At 42.6% G+C, this 14,280-nt stretch overlaps 1 protein-coding gene across 4 annotated transcripts in view; it reads left to right on the top strand.

Annotated features, from left to right (window-relative positions):
* The window catches only part of NLGN4X (neuroligin 4 X-linked), a 154,979-nt gene that overhangs the window by 127,254 nt on the left and 13,445 nt on the right, over positions 1-14,280 (top strand). For all 4 annotated transcript variants that reach the window (XM_083612125.1, XM_083612127.1, XM_083612124.1 and 1 more), the window contains 2 exons: positions 6,066-6,251; positions 9,699-10,488. In XM_083612125.1, coding sequence (XP_083468251.1) covers positions 6,066-6,251; positions 9,699-10,488 — 976 coding nt within the window. The remainder of the gene's footprint in view (positions 1-6,065; positions 6,252-9,698; positions 10,489-14,280) is intronic.

Here is a 14,280-nt window from a genome sequence, read left to right as displayed (position 1 = left end):
AATGCTTAAAAGATATGAAATAAATAGCAAATAAAACATTGTCCAACAGAACGGCTTTCTTTTAAAAAAAGGAAATCATCCATAGTATGTTGCAGTCTCTAAGTATTTATAAATCTTCACATTTCTTAATACAAGTAGGAGGCCTTCCAGTTCTGTATGTTTAAGTTTGAAAAGATAATCCTTGTCGTGACTCTAAAATGGCTTTTGGCCAATATTATGATCTAGTATTCAAAGCATGAAAGGATACATATTCTCATCAAGAGGAGAAATATTTGTTCATTCATTTGATGTCAGGTGAGACTGACTGCTTTTGCCTTGATGATTAGTTTTTAAATTAAGAAAACTTGCTCTTGCAGTTAATGAGGATCAGCAGAGAACTATGGAAGACGAAAAAGAGAAACCTTAATTTCTGAAACATGAGATAGTCATTGATGGTGATCTCTGTCACCTTTCAGTGTATTTGATAGGAATTGAAAATCACAAGATTAAAAATTCAGGGATCGAAACGTGTTCCTGCTCCCAGTGCTAATTATAACACTATGCTAAAGTTATCTTGGGTCAATCTCTCCCAGTGCAGACATTGTTCCCATCTCTCACATGGTTTCTGGGTTCTCAGAATACATTGTTGTAACAGATTTGGCAGCCAGATTGTATCACCTCCTCCCTTACTTGAAATGGATTCATGTAACAAACAGAAGCTCCTTTATACAAAGAACCTTTCATTTTTTGAATTAATAAAGGTTGGATTCATCTGATCTGTTAATGATAGGTTTGGGTTGTAAAAATAAATTTAAAAATAAAATGCAAAACTTTATCACACGAAGGTTGACTCTCAATATGTATTCACAAAACCCTGGTTTCAATATCATCCTTGCAGTTGTTTTCTGTCTGTTTCCTCTGCATGCACACACCTGCAGCATGTGAAGGCAGTATGCAACAATGGGAGGGAGAAGTGCTCATATGAAATGGAACAGAGTGAATCCATTCTCTGATGAGAAAAGACTTTCCATTATAGCACACATACAGTTGTACCGCAGGTTACAGACGCGTCAGGTTACAGACTCCATTAACCCAGAAATAGTACCTCGGGTTAAGAACTTTGCTTCAGGGTGAGAACAGAAATCATGCAGCGGCAGTGCAGCGGCAGCAGGAGGCCCCATTAGCTAAAGTAGTACCTCAGGTTAAGAACAGTTTCAGGTTAAGAATGGACCTCCAGAATGAATTAAGTTCTTAACCTGAGGCACCACTGTACTGGAAATCTCAAGGCCTTTGCATGTGTTTAGATATATATATATATATAAGGAAAATATCATGGTCAAAGTCCAGCAAATTAAAAAATAGGCTTAAGTGCATTTAAGTTTGTCGCCAGTGCCAGTCTTCTCGCTACCATATTTTAATTCTCAAGACAATATCTACAACTTATCAAGGTTTTGTGTTTCTGAGTATTAAAACATTTGAGTACTGAGTGCAGCCACTTAAGTTTACTACCAAGAAAGTTTGGAAAAACAGCTTTTGTTGGTACAGCTCATTTTTGACATATTTAATGTGGGGGGGGGGGGAGAATGAGAAATGGCTGCTTTTGAGGGGAAATAGTGCTCACTTGCCTGCTTTGTAACTCACCTACAAAAGTTGTAAGCTACCTGACAACCCCACTATACATGTGCAGAAGGTTCTCATTAGATATTTTACACTGTCATCATTTAAATTGTGCTACTGGATAAATCTTATTAAGTCTGTTTTAATTACCAGGACAACGTCCATAATTCAGCTATTTGTGTTTCAGTATGTGAAAGTATTGCATGTGTTACATGCAGACACTTACTTAAGGAAAGCAACTCATAAAGTCTTGATATGTTGTTGTTGTTGTTGTTGTTGTTGTTGTTGTTGTTGTTGTTGTTGTTGTTTTAGAGCTAGTATACCTCAGTTTTAATATATTAAAAATGGGGAGAGCTCTTTTCTTCTATTTTTTTCTGGTTGGGCTTGAGAAGTGGGAATGTTGGGCAAGTAGGGTGGTCTTACAAAGGACAATCTTCTGTTTGAAGCTGTCCTCTATTTGAAAGGCTGCCTGGTCCAAATCCAGTTTAAAGATAATGCGTCATAAGAAGGGAAAGCAGGGACCTTCAGTTTACCCACCCACAGTAACCACATGGACAGCACAATAAGCAGGCACACAGCTCGCCTGACCATACTCTTTGCCACTGTAGTTAGACGCCCTCCCCTAATTTACATCTATATATGACCATTTGCATATGCATTTTTTCTTGCAAATCTGCATCCTCTTTTGTCCTCTTGTTTTGCGATGCGTTTCTCTTTTTGGGGGGCACTGTGCAATTGGCCATCCTATGGGCAAAGGACACACTGGAGGCAGTATGTAGATGGTGCGTTATAGAATAATGACAGCAGACAAGGCTGGTCCAAGCCTTTCCTCAGACTGAAGCACCCTGCTTCAGGTGGCTTGATGTAAAGAGGAGGAAATCTTTGCAACGGACCAGCTCAAACAAAATGTCAGCCAACAGTGACAGCAGGATTAGCAGGGATGACAATTGTTGCTAGGTTAATACCATATGACATTAGATTAATGACACTGCTTGTAGGAATCTGGAGATTGGATTTCTCTGCTACATTTTATAAAATAAAATAAAATAAAGCTTTGAATCTCATTACTGAGGTCTGCCTCTTTTATTAATACAGTGGTGCCTCACAAGACGAAATTAATTCGTTCCGCAAGTTTTTTCTTCTTGCGAGTTTTTCGTCTTGCGAAGCACGGTTTCCCATAGGAATGCATTGAAAATCAATTAATGCGTTCCTATGGAGACCGCCTTCAGACCAGGTCCGGGGACAGTCTGTCCCCGGACCTCTTCTGAAGGCTGGGGGGGGGGGAGAAGGACTTTTCTCCCCACCGCCAGCCTTCAGAACAGCCTTCTGAAGGCTGGCGGTGGGAAGAAAAGCCCTTCTCCCGCCGCCAGCCTTCAGAAGAGTTCCCCCAGGGCTGCCTAGGCTGCGGATAGCAGCCTGCTGCCCCGCGCGAGGGGCGCTCTGCTTCAGAGCGCCCCTCGCACGGGGCAGACATTCGCAGCTTGGGGAGCCCTGCACGACTTCGCCGCAGGGCTCTCCAAGCTGTGGATAGCAGCCTGCTGCCCCGCGCGAGGGGCGCTCTGAAGCAGAGCGCCCCTGGCGCGGGGCAGCAGGCTGCTATCCGCAGCCTAGGCAGCCCTGGGGGAACTCTTCTGAAGGCTGGCGGTGGGAGAAGGGCTTTTTTCCCACCGCCAGCCTTCAGAACAGCCTTCTGAATGTTGGCGGTGGGGAGGAAAACCTTCCTCCCACCGCAAGTCTTCAGGACAGGTCCGAGAACAGAGGAGAAGCGCTGCGTGCCTTCTCCTCTGTTCCCGGACCTGTCCTGAAGGCTTGCGGTGGGAGGAGGGCTTTCCTCCCCACCACCAACATTCAGAATGCTGTTCTGAATGTTGGCGGTGGGGAGGAAAAACCCTCCTCCCACCGCAAGCCCCGGGAACAGAGGAGAAGCGCTGCGCGCCTTCTCCTCTGTTCCCGGACCTCCCACCGCAAGCCTTTAGGACAGGTCCGGGAACAGAGGAGAAGGCGCACTGCGCTTCCCCGCTGTCCCCGGAGATTTCCCTGTGGGCTTTCATCTTGCGAAGCAAGCCCATAGGGAAATTCGTCTTGCGATGCCGCTAAAAAATCGGAAAACCCTTTCGTCTTGCGGGTTTTTCGTTTAGCGAGGCATTCGTCCTGCAGGGCACCACTGTATTGCTGTTAACTACTAGAATGAGATTACTAAGAGATAATCTTCAAAATAATTGGCATACATAGATTCTTACAAAATAAATAAATTAGGATTTTAACTAAATCCCATGGTTTTGGGGTCCTTGATCATGATTCCAAATGCAAGCAGCTTTGCTCTCCAGTATCCGGAGAAACAGGAATACCTCCTCACTAGCCCCCAAAACCCTATAAGTAGCTATTGGCAGACAATGTGTTCTGCACTTGCCTTGCTGATCATTTGCAAATGCTAATGGCAAACCCCCTTTCAATGTAGAACTATTCTGTGCTTATAAATCTTTCAAGTGGGAGTTTGATATATTATGGATCTTTGTACAAGTGCAACATTCTTAAATAATTTGCTGAGATAAGGTCTGTGCAGTTAAAATCAAGCTTGAAGATGGGAGACTCAAAATGGCAAATTTGGACATTGCTCCAGTCAATGTGAACTAATGTAATGTTTCAGGTGTGCTGATTTCAGTGGAACAAAGCAAATCATACACACTCAGGTAATTGATGGCATTCTGAGTTGCAAGACCACCTGCAAACATGGCACATTTCGTTTCTAAAATCTGATAACCAGATAAAAGAGGCCATGGAGGAGAGGGGGGAAGCAGTATAACATTTTGTACTTATCTTGATGCCAACAGCAAAATAGCTAATATTCACTTTTCTCATAAAATCTGTTGTACTATATTGCATTTTGTGCATTATTTCATAATTATGTATATGAATTCTTATTGTTGTCATGCATTACTGTCATTATGCTTGCTTTGTCAATTGACAATTTATTTGTTCTCATTATAAGTGCCTTTCTGCACCTATGTGGCAACAAACTTGGATTTGCAGCCACATTTACTTAATATTCTACAGTGACCTGCAGCCAGTCTTGGCATATGGATTAACATACAAGTATGATACACTTGGGACGCGGGTGGCGCTGTGGGTTAAACCACTGAGCCTAGGACTTGCCGATCAGAAGGTCAGCGGTTCGAATCCCCATGACGGGGTGAGCTCCCGTTGCTCGGTACCTGCTCCTGCCCACCTAGCAGTTCGAAAGCACATCAAAGTGCAAGTAGATAAATAGGTACTGCTCCAGCGGGAAGGTAAACAGCGTTTCCATGCACTGCTCTGGTTTGCCAGAAGCGGCTTGGTCATGCTGGCCACGTGACCCGGAAGCTGTACGCCCGCTCCCTCGCCCAATAAAGCGAGATGAGCGCCGCAACCCCAGAGTCGGTCACGACTGGACCTAATGGTCAGGGGCCCCTTTACCTTTGCCTATGATACACTCACTATTCACAAACATTTGCTAGCCTCACCTGCTTCACACACTACATGTTAAGTATGCACTGAAAACTATGAGTACACCTAAGAAAATGTAATGCACAATGTCAGGGAACTGCCATCAGCTCAGAGCCGAGAGGTGAAAGGGCAGTTGTGTTATAGGGAACCTCAGAAAATCTTGCGAAGGAGTTCCTCCTCTGGCGAGGAGGAAAGCCCCACCTCCAGTGGAGAGGAAGTGGTGGGAGCAGGGGATGCTAGGGAGAGCCTCAACACCGAGCCTGAGCAAACCAGAGGGGAGGGAAGTACCCCTTTGCCAGCACCCACGCTTTGCAGTAGGTTTAGGTGCAGAAGGTTGGGGGTCATGCGACTGTTATGCTGGAGGAGGTATAAGGACCGCCCAGTCCCAGATTCTGCTAGCGAGTGAGCCAGACACAAACTTGTGACGCTCTTCACTGTAAATAGTTTGCACTAATAATAAAGCCTGGAAAAGACAGGTCGGAGTCTTGCCTGTTGGCTCTCGAGCAACCACACCAGCACCTGACACACAAACTAGCAGAAAGACATTTTTTCTATTGAGAGGAAAGGAATTTGGATTACCTCATCCCCCACCCTGTACAATCCAGGGGCAGCAGGAAATCCCATTATTATCTTGACTTCCAGGCTTCTATGGGGCATTTTAAAATGTTACTGACCTTTAATCAGATTTAGCAGATTTCTAAGACTAAAAGGGAAAAAAAAATCTGTATTACTTTTTATTATTACTATTGGAGGTTATGAAAAAAGAAGAGATGATAATTCCCATATCTATGCAATCCTCTGCACCTGGGAGGGGATCACTGTGTTCTCAAAGTTTGTGTTAAATATATTTAACTACATCTGTGGCCTTTCAACAACTGGAAGAAAGAAGGAAATATGTGTTGTGAATGTGTGCATGGCCTATAGCAAATTCTGTGACTGGTGAGCTAAAATTATCCCCCCCTTCTTTTTCTTTTTTTGCCTTATAGGTTTTCTAAGCACTGGAGACCAAGCTGCAAAAGGCAATTATGGATTGCTTGACCAAATCCAAGCTTTACGATGGATTGAAGAAAATATTGGATCGTTTGGAGGAGACCCAAAAAGAGTTACTATTTTTGGATCTGGGGCAGGAGCCTCCTGTGTCAGTCTGTTGACATTGTCTCACTATTCAGAAGGTAACAATTCATCTAGCTAAATATCAGAAATTTTAAAAGGGATAATTTAATGTGAGTTGCAAAGGTCATTTGGAGCCTCAGATAATATCCCAGTATTCCATTCTTTTTTTTGGGGGGGGGGGGAGATAACTAGATTATTTTCATGTGGCATGCAACCCAAGGAGCCGATCAGGGAGAGCAAACATTTTGCAGAAAATACAAGCATACTTCCAGAAGCATAAATAGTATTTTGTCATGTAAAAAGTTACCCTGCCAGATCAGTTTTTATGTAAAAATACAATAGGGGTGCTTTTTTAGGGGGTGGCACTGTTAAAGCGTGTATTATTTTTGTTACGTTTGGATAAAATGGGGGGTGGGCTGCTGAATGGAAAAAAATAGTGGTGTAATTGACTTCCAACAAGCACACAGAGTGTGAACAAGACTGAGTGTATGGGGGGGGGGGCTTATTTAATTTCACTGCACACAGGTGGTGTAGTGACAATAAAGGTTTATTATTATTATTATTATTATTATTATTATTATTAATGCCAAATGTATCCACATCCCCTCACTGATAAAGATCTAGCTAGCTATGTAACTAGCTAGTTTCCCCCTTATTTGAGAAGTCAATACATACTTTGTGGATCACAGTCAAACAGAATTTATTGCTAATTATGTTACAATTTGATGGGTAGTTGTTGCTTTAAAAAAGATTGATCACATTCTGATATTTTTTTCTGGAGCGATTATTTCTGGAGCATTCCCAAAACAAGGCGTCATGCCTGTATTGTGTGTGTGTGGTTGTTTTTTGTTTTTAGAGCATATAGTTTTCTCACCTGAAATTCACCTGGGAAAGACATTTTTTTATCCAGCTGCTAGGCTATGCTCAAGCGAAGCAGAGCAGCTTTAGGTCAGCTTTGAGTTGCTTCACATCACTGGAGCATAGCAAAAAAATAGTCACACCGGGCCATTGAATCTGACCCCAAATTCCCAAACTTTTAGGGGCAGGGAATGCAGATACATTTTAAGTTATTGATCTGGCCAGTGTTTAAATGAAGAGATGTCCATTCAAAAAAATGAGGATTATGTTTTCAGAATTAAACTCTTGGAATTCATACCTATTACATTGATTTTAGCCTCACATTTCTTCTTCTTCAAATTACATGATGTATAGCTTCTGTGAGACAGAAGAAAACGTATGATTTTCCTCTGACCTTTCTGCTGGTGAAGCGCTTATTTGTGCAAGTCATTCACAGAAAATGGAAATGATTGCTGGTGGCTGTCATTCCCGTAAAGTCCTTGGGCACCATTCAGTTCAGGGACGTAACTGATACATAGAGATGCCAGCAAAGCTCACATAGGCACAGGTTCAGGCCCAGACAGATATGACCTCTCAAAGAGAGGAAGCAGCAGGACTCCTGGCTTACTCCTATTGGCACCATGTGCCACATACAGAATGAGAGCCTCACATAACCACTGGGCCCTCTCCAATCTACACAAACCCAACAAAATGACCTGTCCTAGTCCCAAGAAGGAGCCAACGGGACAGAGTAGGCATGAGTGATCATAGTTAACAACTACTGGGACCAGGTTGAAATCTTGCATGCCTTGACATCCACAACCCTGCTTCCTCATTGACAAGTGGAATGCCTTAAAGGATCTGGCCTCTTGCCTGGAACCTAGCAGTTTATCATCTCTCTGGGAATTTATAGCAAACATGCTGCCTGTGTCAGTGCAATGCCTCTGTGGAGGCAAGTATGGTGGCACCTTACTGGAACTGTGCTCATGGGCTGCAGTCTCTAGACCTGACTCAGGGGTTTCAGCCATTTCATTCTCAGATGTCTCTGACATCTGAGCCTTGGGTGCCCCCAAGCTTCAGGGGTGATGCGCAGAGAGGGTCCTTCCTTTGCTGACACCACAAGTCCCCCAGGCTTTGAAATTGCTGGAATCCAGGGTCATGACACCAAGAGAGCAGGGAGACTTTAACCCATACAGAACCATTAGATGGGGAAAGTCCACCTCTTGCCAAAAGATTCTTGGGAGAAAAAGGTTGTCTGTGGGGAGGATTCAACTTCAATAAAGGTTTTCATGGATGCGGCTCCTTATCTTGGCTGTCAATGTTTCCCCTTTTTAAAGGGAAATTCTCTTATTCCAAATAGGATTCCTCGCAAGAAAAGGGAAAAGTTGACAGTTATGCTCCTTATGCCTCTGTTTCATCCAATGGATGGATGTGTCCCTGTTAAATTGGAATCAGGATTGCAAATAGACTGTACCTGCAATTAGGGGTGGGGTGAAATCCTGCCCCTGCAGAAGGACACCTTGCCCTAAGGACACTCTGCAGAGGGTAGACACCTACACCCTAGCAGTTCTAGCAGGTTCTACCTCAGATGCTTTGCAGGGCCGGAAGAGATTTTCTTAGCAGCCCCAAAGAAGTCATTTGACAGCCAGAGTTGGGAGAATGTAAAATGCAAGAGTAGGACTGAAAAAGGCAAAGCCGGAACAACTGGTCTTCAAGTAGGATTGGAAAAGGAATTCATTCAGCATCACTGAAGATAGCCGAACTGAGCATGGCCAGTGGCTTTGTTGCCCCCCTCCCCAAGGCCTGGGCTTTTGCTGGAAAATATGCAACAGATTGAGGCTATGACACAGTCACCTAGGAACAAGTTGAAATTGGCAATGGCAATCAGCTAGAAATCATCTTAATGACAGCTCTAATGTTATACCTATTGATATAATTTTAGACAATACACAGAATAATTAGTATTCATTCCCCACTATTTTAAATTATTAATTTAGGCTTTCTACATTTGATATTATAGTAGCATGTCACTATATTAGAAATACCCCCAGCTGATGCTGTTCTCCTCCTCCTCCTAATTACAGAACTATTTTTTGACATTCCTGTAAGAGAGATTTTTTTTAAAAAAACAAAAACAAAAAAACAAAACAAAACAGAAATCACACACAGCCACCAAACTAGTTTAAATTTTAATTTGCATTTTGGTATGTTCTTTGTGCTTCTGTATGCATTGAGAGACATGTACAGTGAAAGGGGCAAACTGTAAGGACACAACGTTTGGCTACATGGATATGATGCAGGCTATTCTCCAGATTGTGGCTCTCATCCATATGAAAATATGTGTATGTTTACTACAATGTACTGAATATTTATGGATATTTGTGAAGCATTTCATCCCTAGACATTTGCACTGGATTCATTATATTCATATGTATGAATATTAAGTACTAGGAATAACTTAGCTAGCCGTAGATTAGTGACAGAGGGGGAAGAGCTAAATTAAGAGCAATAATTTCTTATGGTTTTTTTCTTCTTCATGGAATGGAAATGGAATGAAACTTGCTCTTCACTAGAATGTACTTCCTGTAAGTGATGCACAAAAGGTTCTTTTGCTTGGTGGTCAATGCCGCTTGTTCATGTATTTTAATTTTTAACTTCTGCACCTGCAGGTCTGTTCCAAAAGGCAATCATACAAAGTGGAACAGCCCTGTCCAGCTGGGCAGTGAACTACCAGCCTGCCAAGTACACTGCAATTTTGGCAGAAAAAGTAGGCTGCAACACGCTGGACACTACAGACTTAGTTGAATGCTTTCGGAATAAGAACTACAAAGAACTCATTCAGCAAACTATCACACCAGCTACATACCACATTGCCTTTGGGCCTGTGATTGATGGGGATGTAATTCCAGATGATCCTCAGATCCTGATGGAGCAGGGAGAATTTCTCAACTATGACATAATGCTAGGCGTAAACCAAGGGGAAGGCTTAAAATTTGTAGATGGAATTGTAGATAACGAAGAGGGCGTTTCTCCAAACGATTTTGATTTCTCCGTATCCAATTTTGTGGACAATCTGTATGGCTATCCGGAAGGGAAAGACACGCTACGAGAGACCATTAAGTTCATGTACACAGACTGGGCAGATAAGGAGAATCCCGAAACGCGAAGAAAGACCCTGGTGGCTTTGTTTACTGACCACCAGTGGGTTGCTCCAGCTGTCGCCACAGCTGACCTGCATGCCCAATATGGCTCCCCAACGTACTTCTATGCATTTTATCACCACTGCCAGAGTGAAATGAAACCCAGCTGGGCTGACTCAGCACACGGCGATGAAGTCCCTTATGTCTTCGGTATTCCTATGATTGGCCCTACGGAACTGTTCAACTGCAACTTTTCAAAGAACGATGTCATGCTCAGTGCGGTAGTTATGACGTACTGGACAAACTTCGCCAAAACTGGGTAGGTTTTGCCACTTCCTTGCTTTTCCCCTGTGCTGTCTTTCCCAAATTCTAGCCGTGAGTATTAGGTCTAATTAAGTGCTGCAGCTTTTGGCAGCCACAGTTTCACAGAGTGCTTCTTTGCAAGAGAATTAAAGCAATATTTCCAGAATGCTGGCAGGCAAGGCTAAATTAAAGGGCTTTGGAGGTGTTGCCTGTGCACACAAAAGCACAGGGAGTCAGTGGGATGGTCTTTTAGGCAGTGCAAAAAGAAGAGTCCAAAAAACAAACATTTGCCTATACAGTATTTAGGGTATTCTGATTTTATATGGGAAAGTGTGAATTTACAACTATTATACTGTAAAATGTCCTGTGATCTTCAAATGATGGTGTTATATAAATTTAATAAATAATAATAACAACTAATTACTATAATTTAAATAGAAATATAGTACATCTCACCCAAGTGTGGCTGACCTGTGTGTTTGTTCAGTCTATACTGTCCGGGTGCTATCTGTTGATATGCAACTTCAAGGCCCCTACTATCCCATTATAATCGAAGTGGATTTGGATTTGGACAGCCCCTCACATAGAGAACTTGCCCAGTGTCAGGTTTGAAGGGATCCTGAGCAAACTATGCACTCCATTTGCACTCCCAAAGCAACCTTACCAGGGATCAGCTGCAGCATGGAAAGGATCAGTAGCCCAGCTCTGGTAGCCTGGTAGTCCTTCTGTCAAGTGCTGAGAGAGAAGGACCAGACCAGGCAAGTGCAGCCACCACAATCAATTCCCCCCAAATGACTCTGTGACCCAGTGTAGTACACTCTGTACAATAGTCCCAAGGGCACTTAGGTAATAAGAATGACAGTGTTTTTAGTCACTTGACTCAGCACTTTTCTTCTTAGTGTCAGGTTCTAGTTTTTTAAAAAATAAAGGAATGCCATGGCTGGCCTTTAAGTGCCCTGGCAAATACCTAGCCATGACATGTTTCAACTCCAGGCCTGCCACTGTCTCCCTGTCTTGCGAGGGGAAAAAAAGTCTTCTTTATTTACTGTGCAGAATCATAAATGAGATTCAGAAAGACAGAGTCACTCACCATACAGAGGCACTTGCTGATATAAAGGACTCTAAACCAGCTTTAATCATCATTCCTTTTAAGGAAGCTGTAGGTAAACCATAGCTCTTTGGCAGGGAAATGGTAAAGTTTTAAAGTGGATTCTCAGTAATTCTGTTGTGAGTAAACAAAGCACAAGTTTGTATGTGTGTGTGTGTGTGTGTGTGTGTGTTTGTAGTGTAGATATGCCCTTCTCTTTTGATCCAATGGGCATATTTGGAATTTTCAGAAAGTGTTGCGGGGATGTGGCATAACACAAAATATCTGCTGTGGAGCATGGCATAGCACAAAACAGCTTTTTGTGGGAATGTGTGTTATAGCACAAAGTAGCTGTTACATCTAAAAGAACAGAAAAAGACAGGAAACCAAAATGGTTTGGGCATGCCTCTCCCCTCAACCAAGAGAGAAAAGTCACCCACATTAGCCAACACCACATCACTCATGAAGAAAACATCTTTGCACCTCTTCTCTATTCAGAAAGGAGGGTGGGTGTCCAGTCCTGGCATGCAATGAAATGTGGGCATGTTTAAGAGGGTGTGTTCACTGTAGTAGTAGTAGTAGTAGTAGTAGTAGTAGTAGTAATAATAATAATAATAATAATAATAATAATAATAATAATAATAATAATATTTTATTTCTATCCCGCCCTCCCCAGCCGAAGCCGGGCTCAGAGTGGCTAACAACAGTAAAAGTAACACAGTTTACATAAAATCACAATCAATTAATAGAAATACATTCTAAAATCAATTCAGAATCAAATTAATGGCAACAATTGGGCTAGAGTTCTATGAGGATTACCATAGGAGAGGGTCACACTGTGCCTTGGCCAAAGGCCTGGTGGAACAGCTCTGTCTTTCAGGCCCTGCAGAAAGATGTCAAGTCCCACAGGGCCCTAGTTTCTTGTGACAGAGGAGAGGCCAAGCCATGAACAGAGCAGAAAGGGCAAACAAGCTCTCATACATTGTGACTTTTCGCAAGATACTTGCTGAGACATTTCACAGGCACTATAGGAATGCTGGGCACATTGCTTCCCTCAGGCACTGCACTAGTGCTCCCAGTACAAACTCTGCACTGTGCAAAGCCTCCTAGATAATCCACCTTTGCTTCATAAGTAATGATTGTTTAGTTTCCTAAAAAAACAAAACCCTTTTTTTGTCTGTTGGAAACAGTTCTTTCTCTCCATTGCGTTCTCTCACTACCTGGTGTGAAAAATGATGCATTGCAGTTTCACATAAAAACAATGCCGTTATTAAGGCATGAATGTTCTTGAAAGCCATAGTCCTCAGGTTAAGGTTATAAAATACACTGAAGAAAAAGGAAAGTATGGTATAGATCAAACAAGCCCATTGTGCCTCCTCCACAGAATTACCTAGTTGCCTTTCAAAAGATATCAAGGGAACATGGGGAAAAGAGATCTCTCGAAAGAACAGTGTTTCCTTTCCTCATCCAATGAATTATATTAATGTGTAGCCCCTTAAGACAAAGAAGAAATTTCTTGTATATGTTTTGCAAAGGCAAATAAGGAAACATAACAGTGAAGGTGGACGTAAGATGCTCATTAAGGAAGCTGAGGAAGTACCATTCCTTAAGGAATGTTGCAACGTTTTCCCCTCCAAAAAGCAAGCAGAGTTTGTTGTTCTGATTTTTGCTTTTGAAATTTGCTTCCCCCCCTCCTCTTTTTTCTTGCCTCGGTATTGAATTAAAATAAATGTCCTTGTGGCACACTAAAGGCCCATAAATCTTTCCAATGAACATTTAATGGCAGAACTGGGCTTTTAGAACTGCAGCTTGACTGCAGTGCAGAGAACAGTATGCAGCAATATCGGAGAATTCAAAGAAATGTGTAGCATCCTCCTGACACATTTCAGGAGTAAGCAGATCTTTTAGTACTTAAGAAAGCCAGGATCACATTGTGTGATGTATTTTCTGCAGTCACTACCCCCGCCCCAAACCCAAGCAATTAATTGTATAAATCAAAGAAACTGGGAGCAAATACGTCCTTCTCTGAATTGTGAGTGGACTGCCACTGCTTTCTCTGGAATTGCATAGGGGAGCCCCAAATCCTAAACTAAATTGTCACCTCTTGAAAGCCATGATAAGAACACCCCCTCTGCAGGCCACCCAGGAGAGACCAAAACTGTCCAACCCAGAAGAGGTCTTCTCCATCAAGGCTTTTGAATGGAATTTGCATCATGATAGAGCCCCGCATAAAGGGAGTGTGGTGTCAAAGTCTGAATGGGGCAAACAATGCTCTTTCAGATTTCCTTTCCAATTGATATTTGCCATGGTCGATGCTTGGTGCAATGACATTATCCTTTCTGAAGATTAGAATGTAATTAAATTGCTGCTCATAACTTTGACTGCAGATAAGCATTGCTGTATGTCATCCGTGTACACTATGACGGTGAGATCAAGTAGGGAATGAGTGAACTGTTCAACCAATGATGAACATTTGTGCATCTGGACTTTCAGTTTCTCTTCTTCTCCTTCTAGCCACACACACACACACACACACACACACACACAACTGCTTCAGAGGGGAGGGGGAGCCGTGTTGTGTGAGCTAATGCCTGTTCATGCTACAATTGGATCTCACCCAATTTTTACCCATATCTGTTCAGTCCAATGGGGCCATTCCCATGGAATTGCATGGAGGAATTAAACTTAAAGGTTTCTTCGAAAGTGGGAAATGTCTCTGTG

This window comes from Podarcis filfolensis (genome assembly GCF_964270895.1).
Source record: "Podarcis filfolensis genome assembly, chromosome: 4".
NCBI lineage: Eukaryota > Metazoa > Chordata > Lepidosauria > Squamata > Lacertidae > Podarcis > Podarcis filfolensis.
Note: the sequence above shows the minus strand (reverse complement) of the source record. Positions and strands in the feature narration are given on the sequence as shown.